The sequence below is a fragment of the Emys orbicularis genome, chromosome 14 (assembly GCF_028017835.1).
Source record: "Emys orbicularis isolate rEmyOrb1 chromosome 14, rEmyOrb1.hap1, whole genome shotgun sequence".
NCBI classification, from domain to species: domain Eukaryota; kingdom Metazoa; phylum Chordata; order Testudines; family Emydidae; genus Emys; species Emys orbicularis.
The window spans coordinates 538,711-557,266 of NC_088696.1; the positions used below are offsets into that span (position 1 = coordinate 538,711).

The 18,556-nt window shown below is 50.7% G+C and overlaps 1 protein-coding gene across 2 annotated transcripts in view; it reads right to left on the reverse strand.

Annotated features, from left to right (window-relative positions):
* PHLPP2 (PH domain and leucine rich repeat protein phosphatase 2) overlaps positions 1–18,556 on the reverse strand; it is a 137,924-nt gene that overhangs the window by 17,966 nt on the left and 101,402 nt on the right. Inside the window, exons 11-17 of one of the 2 annotated variants that reach the window (XM_065416592.1) lie at positions 18,207–18,362; positions 17,147–17,335; positions 14,844–15,006; positions 8,760–8,890; positions 7,612–7,722; positions 6,549–6,743; positions 5,900–6,131 (exon numbers count right to left, since the gene is read on the reverse strand). In XM_065416592.1, the coding sequence (XP_065272664.1) occupies positions 5,900–6,131; positions 6,549–6,743; positions 7,612–7,722; positions 8,760–8,890; positions 14,844–15,006; positions 17,147–17,335; positions 18,207–18,362 (1,177 nt within the window). The remainder of the gene's footprint in view (positions 1–5,899; positions 6,132–6,548; positions 6,744–7,611; positions 7,723–8,759; positions 8,891–14,843; positions 15,007–17,146; positions 17,336–18,206; positions 18,363–18,556) is intronic. The other variant, XM_065416591.1, reaches the window with a different exon arrangement.

Consider the following 18,556-nt stretch of genomic DNA (forward strand, 5'->3'; position numbering starts at 1 on the left):
GGAGTTCTGAAGGAACTCAAATATGAAACTGAAGAACTAGGAGGAGAAGGAGCAACTGAGGTTATCCACGAAGGAGTTGCTCATGCCAGGAAGGTGCACAGCATGGAGAGTGATGCTGTGTTTGAGGCACCAATTCCAAAGGAGAATGGCCTCCACACAGAGGAAAAGGGAGCAGGCCCTGCCCTGTTTGTTGATATATAGGACCGTCGCCATGTTGTCGGAGAGCAGTTGGACATGGCGGGAGTGGAGGAATAGTAGAAGTGCACGGCAGGCTAGGCGGATGGCTCGGAGTTCAAGAACACTGATGTGCATTCTGGCTACCTTGGGTAACCTGAGGCCCTGGGCCATGTGGCCCTCCATATGTGCTCCCCATCCTGCCAGGGAGACAACTGTGGTCAGGGTGGTGCATGGCACCGGAGATGTGAAAGGGATGCACCACCAAGTGAGGGAGGCCAGGATGGAAGTGGGGGAAGAGGACCAGCTTGGAGAGAGGGTCCTTCTGTGTGTTGTAAGTCAAGCGGAGCCAGAGCTGGAGCCAGCGCATGTGAAGGCGTGTGAAGGGTGTCACCGTGGTGCAGGTCACCATGTGGCCAAGGAGCGAGAGGCACTGTCGGACGCACGTGTGAGGTCAATGGCAAATGAGTGCAATGAGAGTGGTGAGGGCAGCGAAACAGTCTGACTGTTGAAAGGCATGGGCTGCGATAAGAGTTGAGACTCGCCCCTATGAAGATGAGGTTGGGAGTATTGATTTCTCTTTGTTGATGTAGATGCCGAGCTCGTCCAGTTTGGATAGTGGCAAGGAGACGAGTGCAGGAGAGTGCAACGAGAAGCCAGTCGTCGAGATAAGGAGAGAGGGAATGTCCTAGGCGGCACATATATGATGCTACGATGGCGAAGACCTTGGTAAAGACTTGGGGGGCAGTAGCTATGGAAAGGGCTCTGAACTGGTAGTGTGAAACGCCTACCATGAAGCGGAGAAATTTACAGTGGGCAGGATGACTGTCGATATGAAAATAGGTATCCTTCATATCAAAAGCTGTGAACCAGGCTCCCTTGGGAAGACACAGAAGTATCAGGGGAAGAACTAGATAAGTTCATGGAGGCTGGGTCCATCAATGGCTATTAGCCAGGATGGGCAGGGATGGTGTCCCTAGCCTCTCTTTGCCAGAAGCGGGGAATGGGAGACAGGGAATGGATCATTTGATGATTCTGTGTTCTGTTCATTCCCTCTGGGACACATGGCATTGGCCTCTGTTGGAAGACAGGATACTGGACTAGATGGAGCTTTGGTCTGACCCAGTATGGCCATTCTTGTGTGTCCATCCGGAAGCGGAAATTGCGGCTAAATCTGTTGAGTAAGCAGAGCTCCAGGATAGGGCTGCGTGACAGAGCTTCTTCTCCACCTCGGTGGGTCCTGCGCTTCCATTTAGCAGCGGGCTGGGGTATTCCTCTTTCCCTCCGAATTTTCCCCATGCCCCTGGGCTTGCTGTCCACACCCTGCCAGAGCAGGGTTCCCCCCTGGACTCCTTGATGAGGGGAGGGGAAAGGGTGCCTCTCGGTTTCTGGTAGCCCCTGAGGGCGTGGTGGCAACAGACCAGACACCGGATTCAGTCTGTCCCCTCTGGCGGAGTCTCTTCCCTCAGTCCTCGGGGGCCAGAAGGGCTGTCCACCCCATTGGGCAGGGATTCTCCTGCCCTTCGCCTATGTACCTGCATGGTTTCTTTCCTGGTGCTTGTCAGCGTCTGCACCATCCAGCTCTCCAGTAGTTCGCCTTCCTCCCATAGCTCCTATCGCGCACCCCTATCTGGCTGGAGGAGAGGCTCTTAACAGGTTCCGGCAGGCCCTTGATAGGTTAATTAGGACACTTGGGGCCAATCAGTTGGCGGCTCCTTCACGGAGCCATGAGCACAGGCGTGTACCTGGTGCAGTTCACCCCCGTCCCGGACACCTGCCCCTTCTGCGGCGTGAGGGAGACCCTGGCGCATGTTTACCTGGAGCGCGCCAGGTTGCAGCCCCATTCCAGCTCCTCTTAGACATCCTGTTACATTTTTGGTTGCACTTTTCCCTTCACCTTCTTATCTATGCACTCCCCATCCGTGGCCCCACAAAGTCACGGGACCTCCTGGTCAACCTCCTCCTAGCCCTGGCTAAAATGGCCATCTATAAAACCAGGGAGAGGAGGTTGGCTGATGGGGTCTCCTGTGACTGTGAGGCCTATTTCCGATCCTCCATCCGCTCATGCATCCAAGCAGAGTTCCTCTGAGCGGCATCCGCTGGCTCCCTTGATGCCTTCGAGGAGCAGTGGGCGCTGTCTGGGGTTCTCTGCTCGGTGTCCCTGTCAGGTTCCCTTCATTTGACCCTTTGACCTCACTCCTGTCCCTGTTATTTCATTAGTTGTCCCCCGGAATCATTTGGCTTCCAGGTCCTGTGGATCCTCCCCCTTAGGCTGGGGGGAGGCTTCCGCCAGCCCACTTCCTGGATCCCAATAGGACCACTCTCCTGTAGTCGTCTGGTCTGACCCCGTTACAGCAGATACCACCCCCTTTCTTCGGTATGAGGAAATAGGCGGAGTAAAAGCCATGGCTGCGATGGCATTGTGGTACTGGCTCTATGGCGCTCTTGCAGAGGAGGGCATCCACTTCCTGTTGGAGGAGTGGTATTGGGAGGGGTCCAAAGTGCGACCCCTGGGAGGGTGGCGAGGAGGGAAAGAAAGAACTCTATTAGGTAGCCATGGTGAATGACATCGAGCACCCATTGGTTGGTGGTAATCTTGCCCCAGCTGCGGGCAAAGCGGTCGCCGAAGATGATGTGGGGTGTAACCAGCAGAATGGAGGAAGGTTCATGGTTCTCTGCGAAGGAGTCAAAAATTGTGTCTGAGGGTACAGTGGGTGAACATGGAGGCAGCCGAAGTAGGGGCAGAAGATTGTTGCAGGTGTTGAGAGCATGGGCGGCGATGGGGTAGTTCAGGCTGGCGCTGTGGATAAGGCTGGTAAGTTTGTCGGGGGCAGGGGCAGAAGGAGAACCAGGGTGTAGAGACCCAGGGATCGGAGGGTGGCTCGGGAGTCTTTCAGGGAGTGAAGGGACTCGTCCCTCCTGTCGCTGAAGTTTGTTACCACCAAAGGGGAGGTCTTCAAGGACTGTCTGGACCTCCTTCGGGAAGCCGCTGAATTGCAGCCATGAGTCGCGGTGGAGCACCACCGCAGAGGCCAGCAATTGGGAGGTGGTATCTGCAGTGTTCACTGCAGCCTGAAGTGTGACTTTGGTGACCAACATGCCCTCATCTATGAGTGATTGAAAGTCCTCTTGCTTGTCTGGGGGAAGAAAGTCCCTGAATTGTGCCAGTTTGGCATAGGAGCAGGAGTCATATTTGGCCAGGACGGCTTGGTAACGGACTATACAAAATTGGAGGCCCGCAGAGGAGTAAACCTTACACTTGATAAGGCCGAGCTTTTTGGCTGCCTGGTCGGGAGGGGTGGGGGGGAAGGGGTGTGTGGAGTGAAGGTGTTGTTGGTGGGCATGCTCCGTAGCTTCCTGGAATACCAGGGAATTTGGAGGGGGTGCTGGAAAAGGAAGTCCATACCCTTGGCCGGCACGAAATAGCAGTGTTCAACTCGCTTTGGAGTAGACATACAGGAAGCCAGTGTGTGCCAGACTGCTTGTGCAGGTTGAAGGATGGCATTAGGGCAGTACGAGCAGGGCTTGGAGGCTGCAGAATATCCATGAACTGGTCTTGAGGATCCTGGATGTCCTCCACAGGAAGTTTGACGGCAGTGGCCATACGATGAAGGAGGGCTTGATACTGAGCATGATCATCTGGAGGCGAGAGAGAGGGAGGGATGAGTGTGTCATCAGGAGAGGAGATGACGCCAGTGGGGACTGGCGGAGCCAACTAGTCCAGCAGTGCCAGTGATGCAAGTGGATCCGGCGGAACGGGAGTATCCAAAGGGGCATCATAGGTGGTGGTAGCAGATGGAGAGTGGTGGCGGTGTATATAATGCCACTACGGGTCCCAAGCTGCTCAATAGGGCCAAGCATAAGGGTCGCTCGGAACTGGGGGTCCCCTCGGGTAGGTGAACTACAGATCGGCAAAGCGTCCGTAAGTTGGTGGGTAGGGCTGCCCTTTGGGATCTGGGCTGTACGAACAGGTTGGTGAGAAGGCAGGATCTGCCTCGGAGGATCAGTCCGATTCTGAAGAAGATCCGGCAGGGGCAGAGCCGTCGTAACTGTCGGGACCATCAGAGCAGCGGGAAGCAATGGAGGGCGGTCCATCAATAGGAGAGGATCCTCAACTAGGAATGGAGGACCGTGGGTGGTCGGCAGTGCAGGTTGTGGCGGAGAGCCAGCAAATGGCAGCATCAGCTCAGTCGTAGGAGTCAAGGGAGACAGGCACCCTGGGGTGCGTGGGACCAGGCAGGAGATACTGTATGGTCCCAGCAGACTGGATGGCGGTGGAGGCGAAGGCTGCGGGGTTGGTACCGGGGCCAAGGTCGTCCTCGTTGGAGCATGGTGTTGGGATTTATGCTCAGAATGAGACTTCTTCACAGGGGGAGCCTCATCTTTGGTGTGTGACTTCTCACCCGACCTGCCACAGCTTGAGGAGGAAACGCTACGCTTGTGCTCATGCATGTGCTTTTTATGCACATGGTGCTTAATTGAATGCGGCAGTGCCACTGGTGCTGGGCAGGACAGATTGGGAGTAGGGCTGGCCGCTCGCGCAAAGCAGCTGTCCAACGGATCCGCTGGGGCTGGTTTCTGTGGTGCACGAAGGTACATAGCCTCCACCATCAGGAACTTACGGAAGCAAAGCTCACAAGCTTCCTGTGTTCGGGGTGGGAAGGAGCAGCAGATAGAGCAGTGTGCAGTGATGTGAGCTTTGCCGAGACAGTATAGGCACCGTTGATGTTCTTTGCTCACCGAGAATGAGCGAGGGCAGAAAGCACCATATTCAAACCCTGCTTGTCTGGGCATAGTCCCCTGGCTGGGAAGAGAGTCCCACCAAGGGAAAAGTCTTGGATTTTTATTCCCAACAACTGACTACTAACAACTAAGGGACAGGAAAAACGAGGATGGACAACTACTCTATGAATAACTATATACAGCAAGAACTAGAGAACTCGAAACAAGCTTACAATCACTGAGGAATGGGGGTTCTGACTCTGGCCACGCGGCGGTAAGAGGGTACTGGAGCGGCATCAACCCGCACAGCTTCTTAAAGCCTCGGATGCACCACACGGTTGACGCACATTCGGGTCGACAGACACTACTATGAACAGTTCCAGCTCCAGCACATGGCATGTATACGCACCCACGATTGGAATCCACATAGGGACCATCACTCAAAGAAGAATAGATGTTTCAGAATAAGATGCGACCCCTCTTCCCGCACACACATAATATAGTCAGTCAGAGCCCTGCTGCACTAGATCCAAATCACCCTAACTTTTAGCCCAGAAAATTATGACCATTTAAAAATCCATCCCCATCCATGTGGCACCATGCTAGAGGGAGTGAAGAAGTGAAGCAGCTCATTTGTTTCACTAAGTGAATGACCCTTTGCTTAGGTCAGGGTCTTCACCATGAGCCTCAGGGAGACAACACACATCAGCTGGCAGTTTGTTCTGCCATGTGGGGTTTTAGATATGCTGGCTTCTCATACCTATCCCTCACCCTCCCAGATATGCCCAGCTATCTGTTCAGCATGGCATTTCAAGAATGCTCAATGCTGAATGTCCCACCAGCAGCAGGAGCAGAGCTGGGAAGCAGCAGAGACAAAAGAGATGCAAATATTTATCTTTGTAGACTCTCTGCTGTGATGTCCTCTGCAGCAGGTTAGAGCCCGGTGCTGTTATTAAACCCATATTGCAGGATGAAAACTGAGCTGCAGAAAGGCAGAACTGACCTCTGTTATGATGGCTTTTTGCTCCTTGACTCTCCTGGCCTCCTCAGGATATTGTTCCAGGCTAAAGACTTTGGAAAGGGGCAGGGGTTTTCCACTGCGGCACAGAATGGCTTGGCATGTGCCCACATTGGCCAATGTCAGAGTGAAGCTGCCAGCCAGATCAGTAGCATCATGTCGAATATAGCAGAGGACAGCAGAGGAGCCCAGCTTCTGGCCAGCCATCCCCAGCTTCCTATTGGAAGGAAGAGACAATATGAAAAGAACACAGCTTCCAATGACAGGTACTTAACAAACAGGCCCTTGCCTCTCCTTCATACACAGAGTGCTAGGTATCAGAGTGATATATATACCCATGACCCCAAGACCTACCCATTGGGAGGGATGCAGCTGAACACTCTGCAGAGACCATCCACACTCGATCCTGCATCAACAAGTGAGATTCCCTCTCTCCCATCGATGCGAGACGGCCCCCTCTCCCTCAACAAACCAGCCACCCCCTCACATTTCTCACCCTACAGGAACAAATCCTTGCTCACAGGTGCAGCCTCCCTACCCTGCACTGGGAGAGGATCTCTCCTGTGCCCTTCTCACATCTCCATGCATCAGTCTGACCAGTTTTAACAGGTGCCCCCAGCACCTGCTGGCCTACCTGTGGGAGACCAGGAAGGTGTTAGACATGAACACAGAGTCTATGTTCGACTGCTGCACCTCCTCCAGTAGCACGTCTGCCATAGTGCATTGCAGGAGACGGGGCAGCTCCTCATTCTTGTCACCGTCGAACATGCCGTACACAGCTTCCACACTGTCTGCAAAGCTCCCCAGAGCCAGGGCCGACACACAGAGCCTATACGGGGAGGGTAAAAGCAACTTGAATCTATTTGGGGTATTTATATGGCCTCATGACCATAGTATCTGAGTGACTCACAATCTCAAAAATATTTCTCCTCACATACCCCTGTGAAGTAGGGCAGTGCTATTATCTCATTGTACATATTGGGAACTGAGGAAAAGAGAGGCTAAGTGACCTACCCAAGGTCACATACAAAGTGTGCAATCAGCAAAGAGTCCTGTGGCACCTTATAGACTAACAGACGTATAGGAGCATGAGCTTTCGTGGGTGAATACCCACTTCTTCGGATGCACGTATTCACCCACGAAAGCTCATGCTCCTATACGTCTGTTAGTCTATAAGGTGCCACAGGACTCTTTGCTGCTTTTACAGATCCAGACTAACACGGCTACCCCTTTGATAAAGTGTGCAATGGAACTGGAACATAAATTCAGGTTTCTCAAGTCCAAGGCTAGTGCCCGGACCAATGGGGCCATCTTTCCTCGCCAGCACAGGGGGAACATGCAGGGCCTGCATGGGGAGTGCAGAGGTAGTTCTACCTAGTGGTTTCTGTGTGCGTGCGTGCGCACACACACACACAGGGAGAGCAAAGGCAGCTCTACCCAGGGATGGGGGGCAGAGACCCTCAGTGTCCCAGAGCATGTGGACTTTAGTCAAGAAAGGGAGTGGGGAAGGGAGGCCCCAGTTGCCAGGAGAAGGCAAATCATCCAGGAAGCCACAGAAGGCTGGCTAGCTCCTGGGGACAGCAGGGTTTGATTGGTGGCTGGATGGTCATTCAGCAATGTATGCTGCCCCTTGCCCCAGAACAGAGTGGGTGTCTCAGGATCCATGTGTGAGCCCCACATCAGGCAATAATACTCACTTATTCCTCTGGCCAGCCATCTCGGCTAACCCATGATTCCAGAGCGTAGAGGAGAGTGCTGAGTCTGCCGTGAGGGAGGGCTTGGCATCAATCTTCAGGGTGGCAATGTGACTGCAGAGAGAGCACCACAAAGGTCATTCTGCTCCCACATATTGCACAACAGCCTGGGGCATCCCCACATAAGCATTAGGGTTAAAGGCCAGTTCACCCTACCAATCTAGAGTTCCTAGAAAGCAGCCCCTTGGAAGAAGCTGAGACCAGGAAAGGAGATTAAGGACGAAGCCTTCCATGGGCTGTTGTTATGTATCTACAAGGTGCCAACCAAGAGATTCTTTGCCTGACTGTTCTCTGCTGGTGTAGAGCCAGAATCTGCATTTTGACTGCTGCAAGACAGACAGCATTAGTCAATCATGGATGAATGATTGTGGGAAGGGGACGTCAACAACTTCTGCTGTGCTCAGTGACCCAGTGAACACATTACTTCCACCTCTGGTACATGCTTCATAGATAAAAATGTAGACCTTATTTGCAGTCTGAATTTGTCTAGCTTCAACTTTCAACCACTGGATCTTGTTATATATTTGTCTACTAGACTGAAGAGCTCATTATCAAATTTGTGTTCCTTGTGAAGGTACTTAGAGACTGATCAAATCACCCTTAACCTTCTCTTTGTTAAGCTAAATAGATTGAGCTCCTTGAGTCTATCTAATCCTTTAATCATCTCATGGCTCTTCTCTGAACCCTCTCTAATTTATCAACATCCTTCTTCAGTTGTGGACACCAGAACTGGACATTATTGCCGAAGAGGTCGCATCAGTGCAAAATTCAGAGGTAAAACAACCTCCCTACTCCTACTTGAGGTTCCTGTTTATAGAACCAAGGATCGCATTAGCCCTTTTTGGCCACAGAATCGCATTGGGAGCTCATGTTCAGCTGCTTATCCACCATGATCCTTCAAGTCTTTTTCAGCATCATGGCTTCCCAGGACAGAGTTCCCCATCTTGCATGGATGGCCTGCATTCTGTGTTCCTAGACATATGACTTTACATTTGTCTGTATTAAAATGCATCTTGTGAGCTTATGCCCAGTTTGATAAGCCCTTCCCAGAAAGCTTCTTGCTTCATTGGCCTGGCAGCCCCACAACTCACCTGAAGATGTCCAGGGTCTTGTGTTCTAGCACCAGGTTCGTGTTTCCAGTCAGGTCCAGCTCCTGCAAGGTAGCTGGCAGCACCTCAGGGATCATGATTTCTATTAGTTCATTACAGCTCAAGTCTACAAACTGCAGAATAGAGAAAACATAACAGAGAGGGATCCCTTCCTGCAACCCCCCAAGGGCTCCGTCACTATATTTCCCCTCCATACCTATTTTCACCCCCCCCCTTCCAACGCCCCAGCGCTATATTCCCCACCCCATTTTGGATCTCTCTCCAATCCCCAGAGGCCCTGCTGCTATATCCTCAACTCCATATTATAAGGGGAGTGCAATATCTTCAGGGAGACAGACTCTCTCAGTTCTGGGTCACAGATCACTAGTTATTTGCCTTAGTGGTTTCTAAGTCTCTTTTCCACTGGTAGGTCAGGCCTGTCAGTTCCATTTTCATGACACATTTCTGGGATCTAATTGGCAGTGGGGTGGGGAATGTAGTGATGGAACCCACCACCAAGTGCAGATCAGCAATGGGATGGAGTTGGAAATATACAGGCCAGTAAGCCTCACTTTAGTACCGGGCAAATTGGTTGAAACTATCGTAAAGAACAAAATTGTCAGACACAGAGATGAACATAATTTGTTGGGAAATAGTCAACATGGTTTCTGTAAAGGGAAATCATGCCTCACCAATCTACTAGAATTCTTTGAGGGAGTCAACAAGCATGTGGACAAAGGAGATCCAGTGGATATAGTGTATTTAGATTTTCAGAAAGCCTTTGACAAGGTCCCTCACCAAAGGCTCTTAAGCAAAATAAGCAGTCACGGGATAAGAGGGAAGGTTCCCTCATGGATTGGTAGCTGGTTAAAAGATAGAAACAAAGAGTAGGAATAAATGGTCAGTTTTCAGAATGGAGAGAGGTAAATAGTGGTGTCCCCCAAGGATCTGTACTGGGCCCAGTCCTATTTAACATATTCATAAACGATCTGGAAAAAGGGGTAAACAGAGAGGCGGCAAAATTTGCAGATGATACAAAACTACTCAAGATAGTTAAGTCCCAGGCAGACTGTGAAGAGCTACAAAAGGATCTCACAAAACTGGGCGACTGGGCAACAAAATGGCAGATGAAATTTAATGTTGATAAATGCAAAGTAATGCACATTGGAAAACATAATCCTAACTATACATATACTTATACAATTATGGGGTCTAAATGAAACGGTTACTCACCTTCTTGTAACTGTTGTTCTTCGAGATGTGTTGTTCATGTCCATTCCAAGCAGGTGTGCGCGCCGCGTGCACGCCAGCCGGAAGATTTTACTATAGCAGCGTCCGCAGGGTTGGCTCCAGCGCCCCCTGGAGTGACGCCCTCATGGCGCTGTATATAGGGGCCAGCCGACCCCCCACCCCCTCAGTTCCTTCTTGCCGATACTCCGACAGAGGGGTAGGAGGGTGGGTATTGGAATGGACATGAACAACACATCTCGAAGAACAACAGTTATAAGAAGGTGAGTAACCGTTTCTTCTTCTTCGAGTGATTGTTCATGTCCATTCCAAGCAGGTGACTCACAAGCCCGAGTCTAGGTGGTGGGGTCGGAGGTCACTGCAGACTGGAGGACTGTGCGGCCAAATGCAGCATCCTCCCTGGCCTGGTGCGTGATAGCGTAGTGCGCCGTAAAGGTGAGGATTGAGGACCAGGTGGCCGCTCTACAAATTTCCTGCGTCGGGACGTGGGCCAGGAACGCGGCTGAAGAGGCCTGCGCTCTTGTGGAGTGGGCCGTGATAGGCGGGGTTGGTATATTGGCCCGACTGTAGCACTCCTGGATGCAGGTTCTGATCCAAGCCGAGATCCGCTGTGACGTGACCGGAAGCCCTTTCCTACTGTCGGCCATGGCGACGAAAAGTTGGGTCGACTTCCTGAAGGATCTCGTCCTTTCGATATAGAACGCGAGAGCCCTGCGAACGTCCAGAGAATGCAGCCTGCGCTCCTTAGCCGAGGAGTGCGGTTTCGGATAAAAGACAGGGAGAAAAATGTCTTGACCTATGTGAAATGGGGAAACCACCTTAGGCAGGAACGCTGGGTGCGGCCTGAATTGGACCTTGTCCTTGTGGAAGACGGTGTATGGAGGTTCAGATGTTAGAGCTCTGAGTTCCGATACTCTCCGGGCTGATGTGATAGCCACCAAGAACGCGACCTTATATGAAAGGTATAACAGCGTGTAGGCCTTGGTTGGGCAGATGACTGTCCGAAAGACTGCTGTTGCTGCCTCCTCCTGCCCGTTCTCCGCCTTCTGCGTGAGGCATCCCCTCGATTTTGAGGCTGGTACGGTCGAGGGGCCTGCGGCGGCCTGAACTGCCTCCGCTGGGTAACGGGTGTGTAGGCCTAAGGAACGGAGGGTGGTCTGTGAATCGTTTAGGCTATGGAGCTTCTTATCAGTCTTTTCTGAGAAGAGCGTGGGCCCTTCAAAGGGCAGGTCCTAGATCGTTTGTTGGACCTCGTGAGGGAGACCGGAAACTTGAAGCCAGGCCCCGCGCCTCATGACCACACCAGTCGCCAACGTGCGAGAGGCTGAATCGGCCGCGTCCAAGGCCGCCTGGAGGGAAACACGGGTAATCAATCTTCCCTCTTCAACCAGGGCCGAAAACTCGGTTCGTGCGTCCTGTGGGAGGAGGTCCGTGAACCTAGACAAAGCCGAGCACGTGTTGTGTCCATACCGGCTCACTATGGCTTGCTGATTGGCAATGCGCAACTGCAGGCCCCCCATTGAATATACCTTGTGCCCGAACAGGTCCAACTTTTTAGCTTCTCTATTTTTAGGAGTAGCCCCGTGGAAACCCTGGCGTTCCCTCTGGTTGGCCGCATCTACCACTAGGGAGTCCGGTGGGGGGTGTGTATAAAGATGCTCATACCCCTTAGTTGGAACAAAATATCGCCTCTCAGTCCTTTTGGCCGTAGGGGCCAATGAGGCTGGAGTTTGCCACAAGGTGCGGGTTGTGTCCGTAATGGTCTTTATGAGAGGTAGGGCTACCCTAGACGGACCTGACGGGGCCAGGATGTCAATCACGGGATCTGTGTCCACCTCGATCTGCTCAGTCTGGATCGAGAGGCTCTGGGCCGCTCGAGTAAGAAGCTGTTGGAGGATCCTATTGTCCTCTAGGGCCGGTGCCGCTGAAGTTCCCGCTACTGCCTCGTCCGGAGATGAAGAGGAAGATGTCCCATGCAACGGCCCTTCATCTACCACGTCTCCCTCTGTGAGGGCCTGCGGCACGTGGTACTCAGGCTGCGCGGCCGGTGCGGGCTCAAGATGCGGCACTGCGGCCGGTACCGAGGTCGCCACCGAACGACGAGGAGTGTTGGACGGTGCCTGCGCTGTTGGGAGCAAAGTCCCCGTCGGTGCCGTTGTTTGACCAGGGGGTGCCGTGTCCCCTTGTGGTACACTCCTGTCAGACGGCGGTGCCGGCGGTGGTGGCATTAGCGGCAGGGCCGCAGACGTTGAGGAAACAGAAGCGGTTCGTGAGCGGGGCCCGTACGCCTGACCCACTGACTGATGGTAGGCCCACGGCGTCCAGAACGGCCACTGAGGGGCCGGTTGCCATTGCTCCTGATGATGCCACTGCGGTGGGTACGGATGTCTACTCGTACGCGAGGACGATCGCCTGCTCCTCGATCTGTTAGAGCGGTACGAGTCCGCCTCTGAGTCAGAAGTCTCTGAATATGAGGACATAGGAGGCGCGGTACCCACTGTCGCCGGAGGGGGTGCTTGCACCGGTGCCGCTAACGTGGCGCGGCGTGGAGAGCGCGGTGAGCGCATCGCCGGTTTGCCCTTAGAGTGGTAATGGGGCCGAGCGGTAGCCGGAGGTTCTCTGCACCAGTGCGGCGACGCCAGCACCGGGAGGCTCAAGAGGTCTGATGCGGCCTCGAACGCCTCCGGCGTCGATGGGAGGCGCACCTCCTCCATCATGTCCGGGGATCTATGCCTTTCCGGACTCGAGCGTGCCCTCTCCAGGGCGGGAGTCAACGGGATGGCGGGATGGGTCTGTGGCGCGAGTTGTCCTGTGACACTCGTGGACAGCGCCGGACCTTTAGAGTCCCGGTGGGGAGATTGTTCCCTCAGCAGCCTGTTCTTTTTAACCGGCACTGGCGATGGAGAGCGGCGTCTTGTAGAAGACAGTTTCTTATGCGCCGACTCTCTACGGTGCCGGGGCTTCGGGGCCTTGGCCTCATGACTTATCTCCGGTGCCGGGGCACTGCGCACCGAGGATGAAGTGCTGGGTGCCAGCTCAGAAGGCCCGGGATCCGATTGCGACCGCAGTGCCGCCTCCATTAGGAGGACTTTAAGTCTCTGCTCTCTATCTTTGAGAGTCCTGGGGCGAAAAGCCCTGCAGATAGTGCACCTATCCCTTTGATGGGTCTCTCCGAGGCACCTTAAGCACGAAGAGTGCGGGTCACTCTTCGGCATAAATTTCCCGCAGTCCCGGCAGAGTTTGAACCCTGGGGACCCGGGCATGCCCCAGCGGGGCGACGAAAAGTTGGGGAAACCCCCCCCAACTAATATCTAACTAGCTAACACTAAACAACAAACTAACTAATTAACTATTTACAACAACTACAGAACACTGCCACGATTGCTGAAGAGCAAGCAAAGTTCCAGCTAGCCGTCACCGGCGGTAAGAAGGAACTGAGGGGGTGGGGGGTTGGCTGGCCCCTATATAGAGCGCCATGAGGGCGCCACTCCAGGGGGCGCCGGAGCCGACCCTAAGGACGCTGCTATAGTAAAATCTTCCGGCTGGCGTGCACGCGGCGTGCACACACCTGCTTGGAATGGACATGAACAATCACTCGAAGAAGAATAGCTGTTACCACTCAAGAAAGATCTTGGAGTCATTGTGGATAGTTCTCTGAAATCATCCACTCAATGTGCAGCGGCAGTCAAAAAAATCGAACAGAATGTTGGGAATCATCAAGAAAGGGATAGATAATAAGACAGAAAATATCATATTGCCTCTAAATAAATCGATGGTACCCCCCGCATCTTGAATACTGTGTGCAGATGTGGTCGCCCCATCTCAAAAAAGATGTATTGGAATTGGAAAAGGTTCAGAAAAGGGCAACAATAATGATTATGGCTATAGAACTGCTTCCATATGAGGAGAGATTAATAAGACTGGGACTTTTCAGCTTGGAAAAGAGGCAACTAAGGGGAGATATGATAGAGGTCTATAAAATCATGAGTGGTATAGAGAAAGTAAATAAGGAAGTGTTATTTACTCCTTCTCGTAATACAAGAACAAGAGGCCACCAAATAAAATTAATAGGTAGCAGGTTTAAAACAAACACAAGAAAGTATTTTTTCACGCAACGCACTGTCAACCAGTGGAACTCCTTGCCAGAGGGTGTTGTGAAGACCAATACTATAACAGGGTTCAAAAGGGAGCTAGATAGATTCATGGAGGATAGGTCCATCAATGGCTATTAGCCAGGATGGGCAGGAATGGTGTCCCTAGCCTCTGTTTACCAGAAGCTGGGATTGGGTGACAGGGCATGGATCACTTGATGATAACCTGTCTGTTCATTCCCTTTGGGGCACCTGCCATTGGCCACTGCCAGAGGACAGGATACTGGGCTTGATGGACCTGTGGTCTAACCCAGTATGGCCGTTCTTATGTTCTTGTATAGTGACAGAGCTCTTAGGAGTTGGGGGGAGATCCTAAATGGGGTGGAGAATATAGTAACAGGGCCCCACGGGGATGGTGGTCAGAGGTGGTGGGAAATGTAGTGATTGGGCCCCATACAGATATGTGCTGGACTTGCGTGTTCAGTTCTGCTCCTCGTGTCTCATGAATGATAGAAATTGAGGGGGTTCAGAGATGGGCAATGAATATGTAGGAGGGAATGATAAGTCTGTGACTTTAATTTAGAGAGTAGACAAACAAGAAGGAACAGAATAGATACAGGATGCACATATTATACCCTCTATGGGACCTGCATCTCTAATGCTGGAGCCTGCAGTTCCTCTCCCAGGAATTCCACTGTTATCCCTCCACTCCAACTATTTCCTGAAGCCTTTCACCCTTCAGGGGTACCTGAATACGAGGTAGGTGCAGGATCTCTGGGAAGATACTGATCTCATTTGAGTGTGCAATAAGTGTGTGCAGCTGCTTGCAGTTTGCGATCGTTGTAGGAATCGTCTTCAGCTTGTTGCCACTCAGGTTCAGCTCTTCCAGTTGCTCCAGTTTGCTCAGTTTGCTGAAGGGGAAATCCAAAGTAGCAGATCTCATGAGCCAGAACCTGCCACCGTCAGAATTCATAGGCACAGGACCCAAAGGGTTAATCTGCTCCCTGGGCAGGAGAAACTAGAGAAGCAGCCGAAGGAAAGGTTCAGCTGCTTACTAGCTGTGTTTCTGATTTATGGATAGGAGACAGCCAGCAAGTCCAAGGAGACATGGCAGTGAGAACAGGGACTGTCAGGCCAGGATTTGCCCAGTGGTCTGATTCCTTTGCTCCTGGCTCCTACATGCATGAAAGCAGAAGAGAAACTCATCACAGGCAACTTGCACCCATGAGTTTCCAGGGACTTGACTGAGAAGCTCTGTGGGTCACTAGTGTAGATATTTAACAAATCTTGGAATGCTGGGAAAGTCCCAGATGACTGGAAACAAGCTAATGTTTTATTTAATAAGGATAAATGGCATGACCCATGAAACAATAGCTTAATTAGCTTGACACTGACCCTAGGCAAAATCATGGAAAGGCCAATATAGGATACAATCAATAAAGAATTAAATGATAGTAGCATAATTAATCCCAATCAACATGGTTTTATGGAAATAGGTCTTGTCAAACAATCTAGATACAGTTTTTTTTATGAGATTACAAGTTTGGATAACATAGATAAATGTGTTGACATAATATACTTAGACTTCTGTAAGACATTGTATACAACACATACATTAACAGATTAAGTGCATTAAAAACTGGCTAACTGATAAATCACCAAAAATAAATCTAAATGGGGAATCATCATCCAATATGGGCTTTTCTAGTTGGGTCCTGCAGGGTCTGTTGATGGCCCAATGCTATTCAATACCGTTATCAATGATCTGGAAGAAAATAAAGACTCACTCATAGTAGAGTTTGCAGATGACGCAAAATTGGTGGAGTAGTAAATAGTAATAAGGATGAGTCAGTTCTAGAGATCGACCTGGATCACTTGGTACACTGGGCTTACTGAAGTGCATGTTGTTCAAATACAACAAATGCAAGGTCATACACCAACAAAGAACACAAGTCACACTTACAGGATGGGGAACTGTTTTCTGGAAAGTAGTGTAACTGAAAAGGATTTAAGGGTCATGGTAGATAACCACCTGAACAGGAGATGCCAATTCCTATGCTGTGGGTAAGAGGGGTAATTTGATCCTTGGCTGTATAGGCAGGGAATATCAAGAAGAACTAGGGAGGTAGTATCCCCTCTGCTTACAGCACTAGTGAGACCATTATTGGGATAGTGTGTCCATTTCTCATGTTCACACTTCAAAAAGTATATTCAAAAACTGGAAAGGGTTCAGAGAAGAGCCAACCAAATGATCGGAGGTCAATCTATTTAGTTTATTGAATAGGAGGTTAAGAAGTGATTTGATCACTGTCTAGAAGTACTTACAGGGGGTAAGATTTCTGATGCTATATGGCTCTTTAACAGACAAAGGCATTATGAAATCCAATGGCTGGAAGTTGACTCTAAACAGACTCAGACTTGATAAAAGCACTTTTTTTTTTTTTTTTTTTTTAATTAAAGTGAGGGTCATTAACCATTGAAACAACTTACCAAAGGATGTGGTTGATTCTCAGTCACCTGAAGTCTTTAAATCAAAAGTGGGTACCTTTCTAAGAGAGATGCTCTAGCTCAACCACAAATTATGAACTTAATGTAGGAATCAACGGATAAAATTATATGACCTGAGGTATGTAGGATGTCAGACTAAATTATCAGAATGGCCTTCTGGCGTGAAAATCTAGGACTGTATGAACAGTACGATTCAACAGCCTTCACATCAACAGCTGCTGTAAAGTGCACTGCCCACTGCTATTAGCAATGCAGCCACCCCAGGCTCAGCCAGCCATACACCCCCACCTGCATCACAATCGGCATGCACTAGGAGTACAGGAACCACAGCAGCCAGCACTATCCTGAGGGATACTGATGGATGCTTGGGAGGAGTGAATCTTGAGTCACATATCAGAGGCACAGCATCTCACCATGACATTGATAAGCTCCTACCAGTTCCCCATGACAGAAGGAAACCCACTCACTCTAAACCAGCTGAGTTGACCGATTCTAGCCCTGTTAGCTGAGCATTACCTTTCCCCACCTTTTGTGTGCATTTACCTTGCAGGGAAGGTTTGCAGTTGGTTGTTTGCCAGGTGCAGGACCCGTAAGTTTGGGTGTCCCACCAAGTCAGGGATGCACTGATCTGTGAGGTTATTATTGGTCAAGTAAAGTAGCTGCAGCGCGCTGAGACTCTCTTCCCCAGGCAAGGACTCCAGACTGTTGGCAGATACATTCAGGTACCTGAGACTAACAACAACGGATTAAGAGACATTAGGTTCCATCCCATCCAAACCACTTCACCAGATACGACAGTGACAGAAGCCATATGAGAAGCTGGACAGATAGCTAGGGCCACATTATCATAACAGACGATTATAATGGTCTCTTCTGGCCTTAAAAATCTATGAATCTAAAAATTACTAGCTATATAGTACTGGAGATGCACATAGTGCTTTGCAACAAAAAGGGAGTGCCTGCCCTGAAGAGTTTGCAAGCTAAGTTGAGAGAGAACACAGGGAATGGGTAGAAAAAAGCTGAGTGCAGGAAGCTCTCACAGTTACTTGGGAGTATAAAGCTTGTGTTTTATTTTATTTAGGATTATTCCATTCCAGTGAGTATCTCTTTTCTGCCCCTAACACCTTATACTGCACCTATCACAGTGCTATCCAAGTGCCTGTCTGCTTTCTCCTTTGTACCTCAAAAACTTATATACTGGTGTCAAAGAATGAAAACTCCTCAGGGCAGGAATTTTGTGTTCCTATGTGCATATGAATCGTGGTAGAGAAACAACAATAACTACAGGCAACTTCCTTGGTGGGCCGGTGGGTTAGACTACACTCACCTTTCCTGCTATTATACAGAAACCTGATTCCCTCAGCAGCCAGCTGGGTGATTTCTCCCCTTGGCACCTGGATTACTCTGCCTCATAAAACATAAATCTGCCCTATTACCTCTTACTCAACAGGCAATTAAGCTCCAGAACCTGGCACGGTCAGTCACGCAAGCAGCACCATAACCCTTTACAGCTCCAAAGGTGAGACAGCCAGAGGAAACTGATCTTTCACCAGAGTTAGGTAAAAGATTCCATCCTAATAAAATGTGTTCTGCTGCCACTTACTTCAGAGCCTTGAAGAAGAACATCTCCGGGAGTTTAGTGATCAGGTTATGCTGGAGGTCCAGCACCTCCAGGGGAATGTGTTCCAGCAGAGGTGGAAGGCTCTGCACGTGGTTGTGCCCCACCATCAACTTCCGAAGACTCAAACTACTCAGGGTCCTAGGAGGACAGAGAGCTTATTGAATTAGTTTGGCTCACCCTTCTTTCAGAGCCCCACAGCAGAAAGATCCTGGTCTTTAATCCTGTTATTAAACAAAATTAGGGCTGAAGAACATTACATTGCCTGGGTCAGTGAATTTTAAACAATGCAAAGAGTGAGAGGCATGTGTGATCAGGCAAGCCCCTACCTTTGT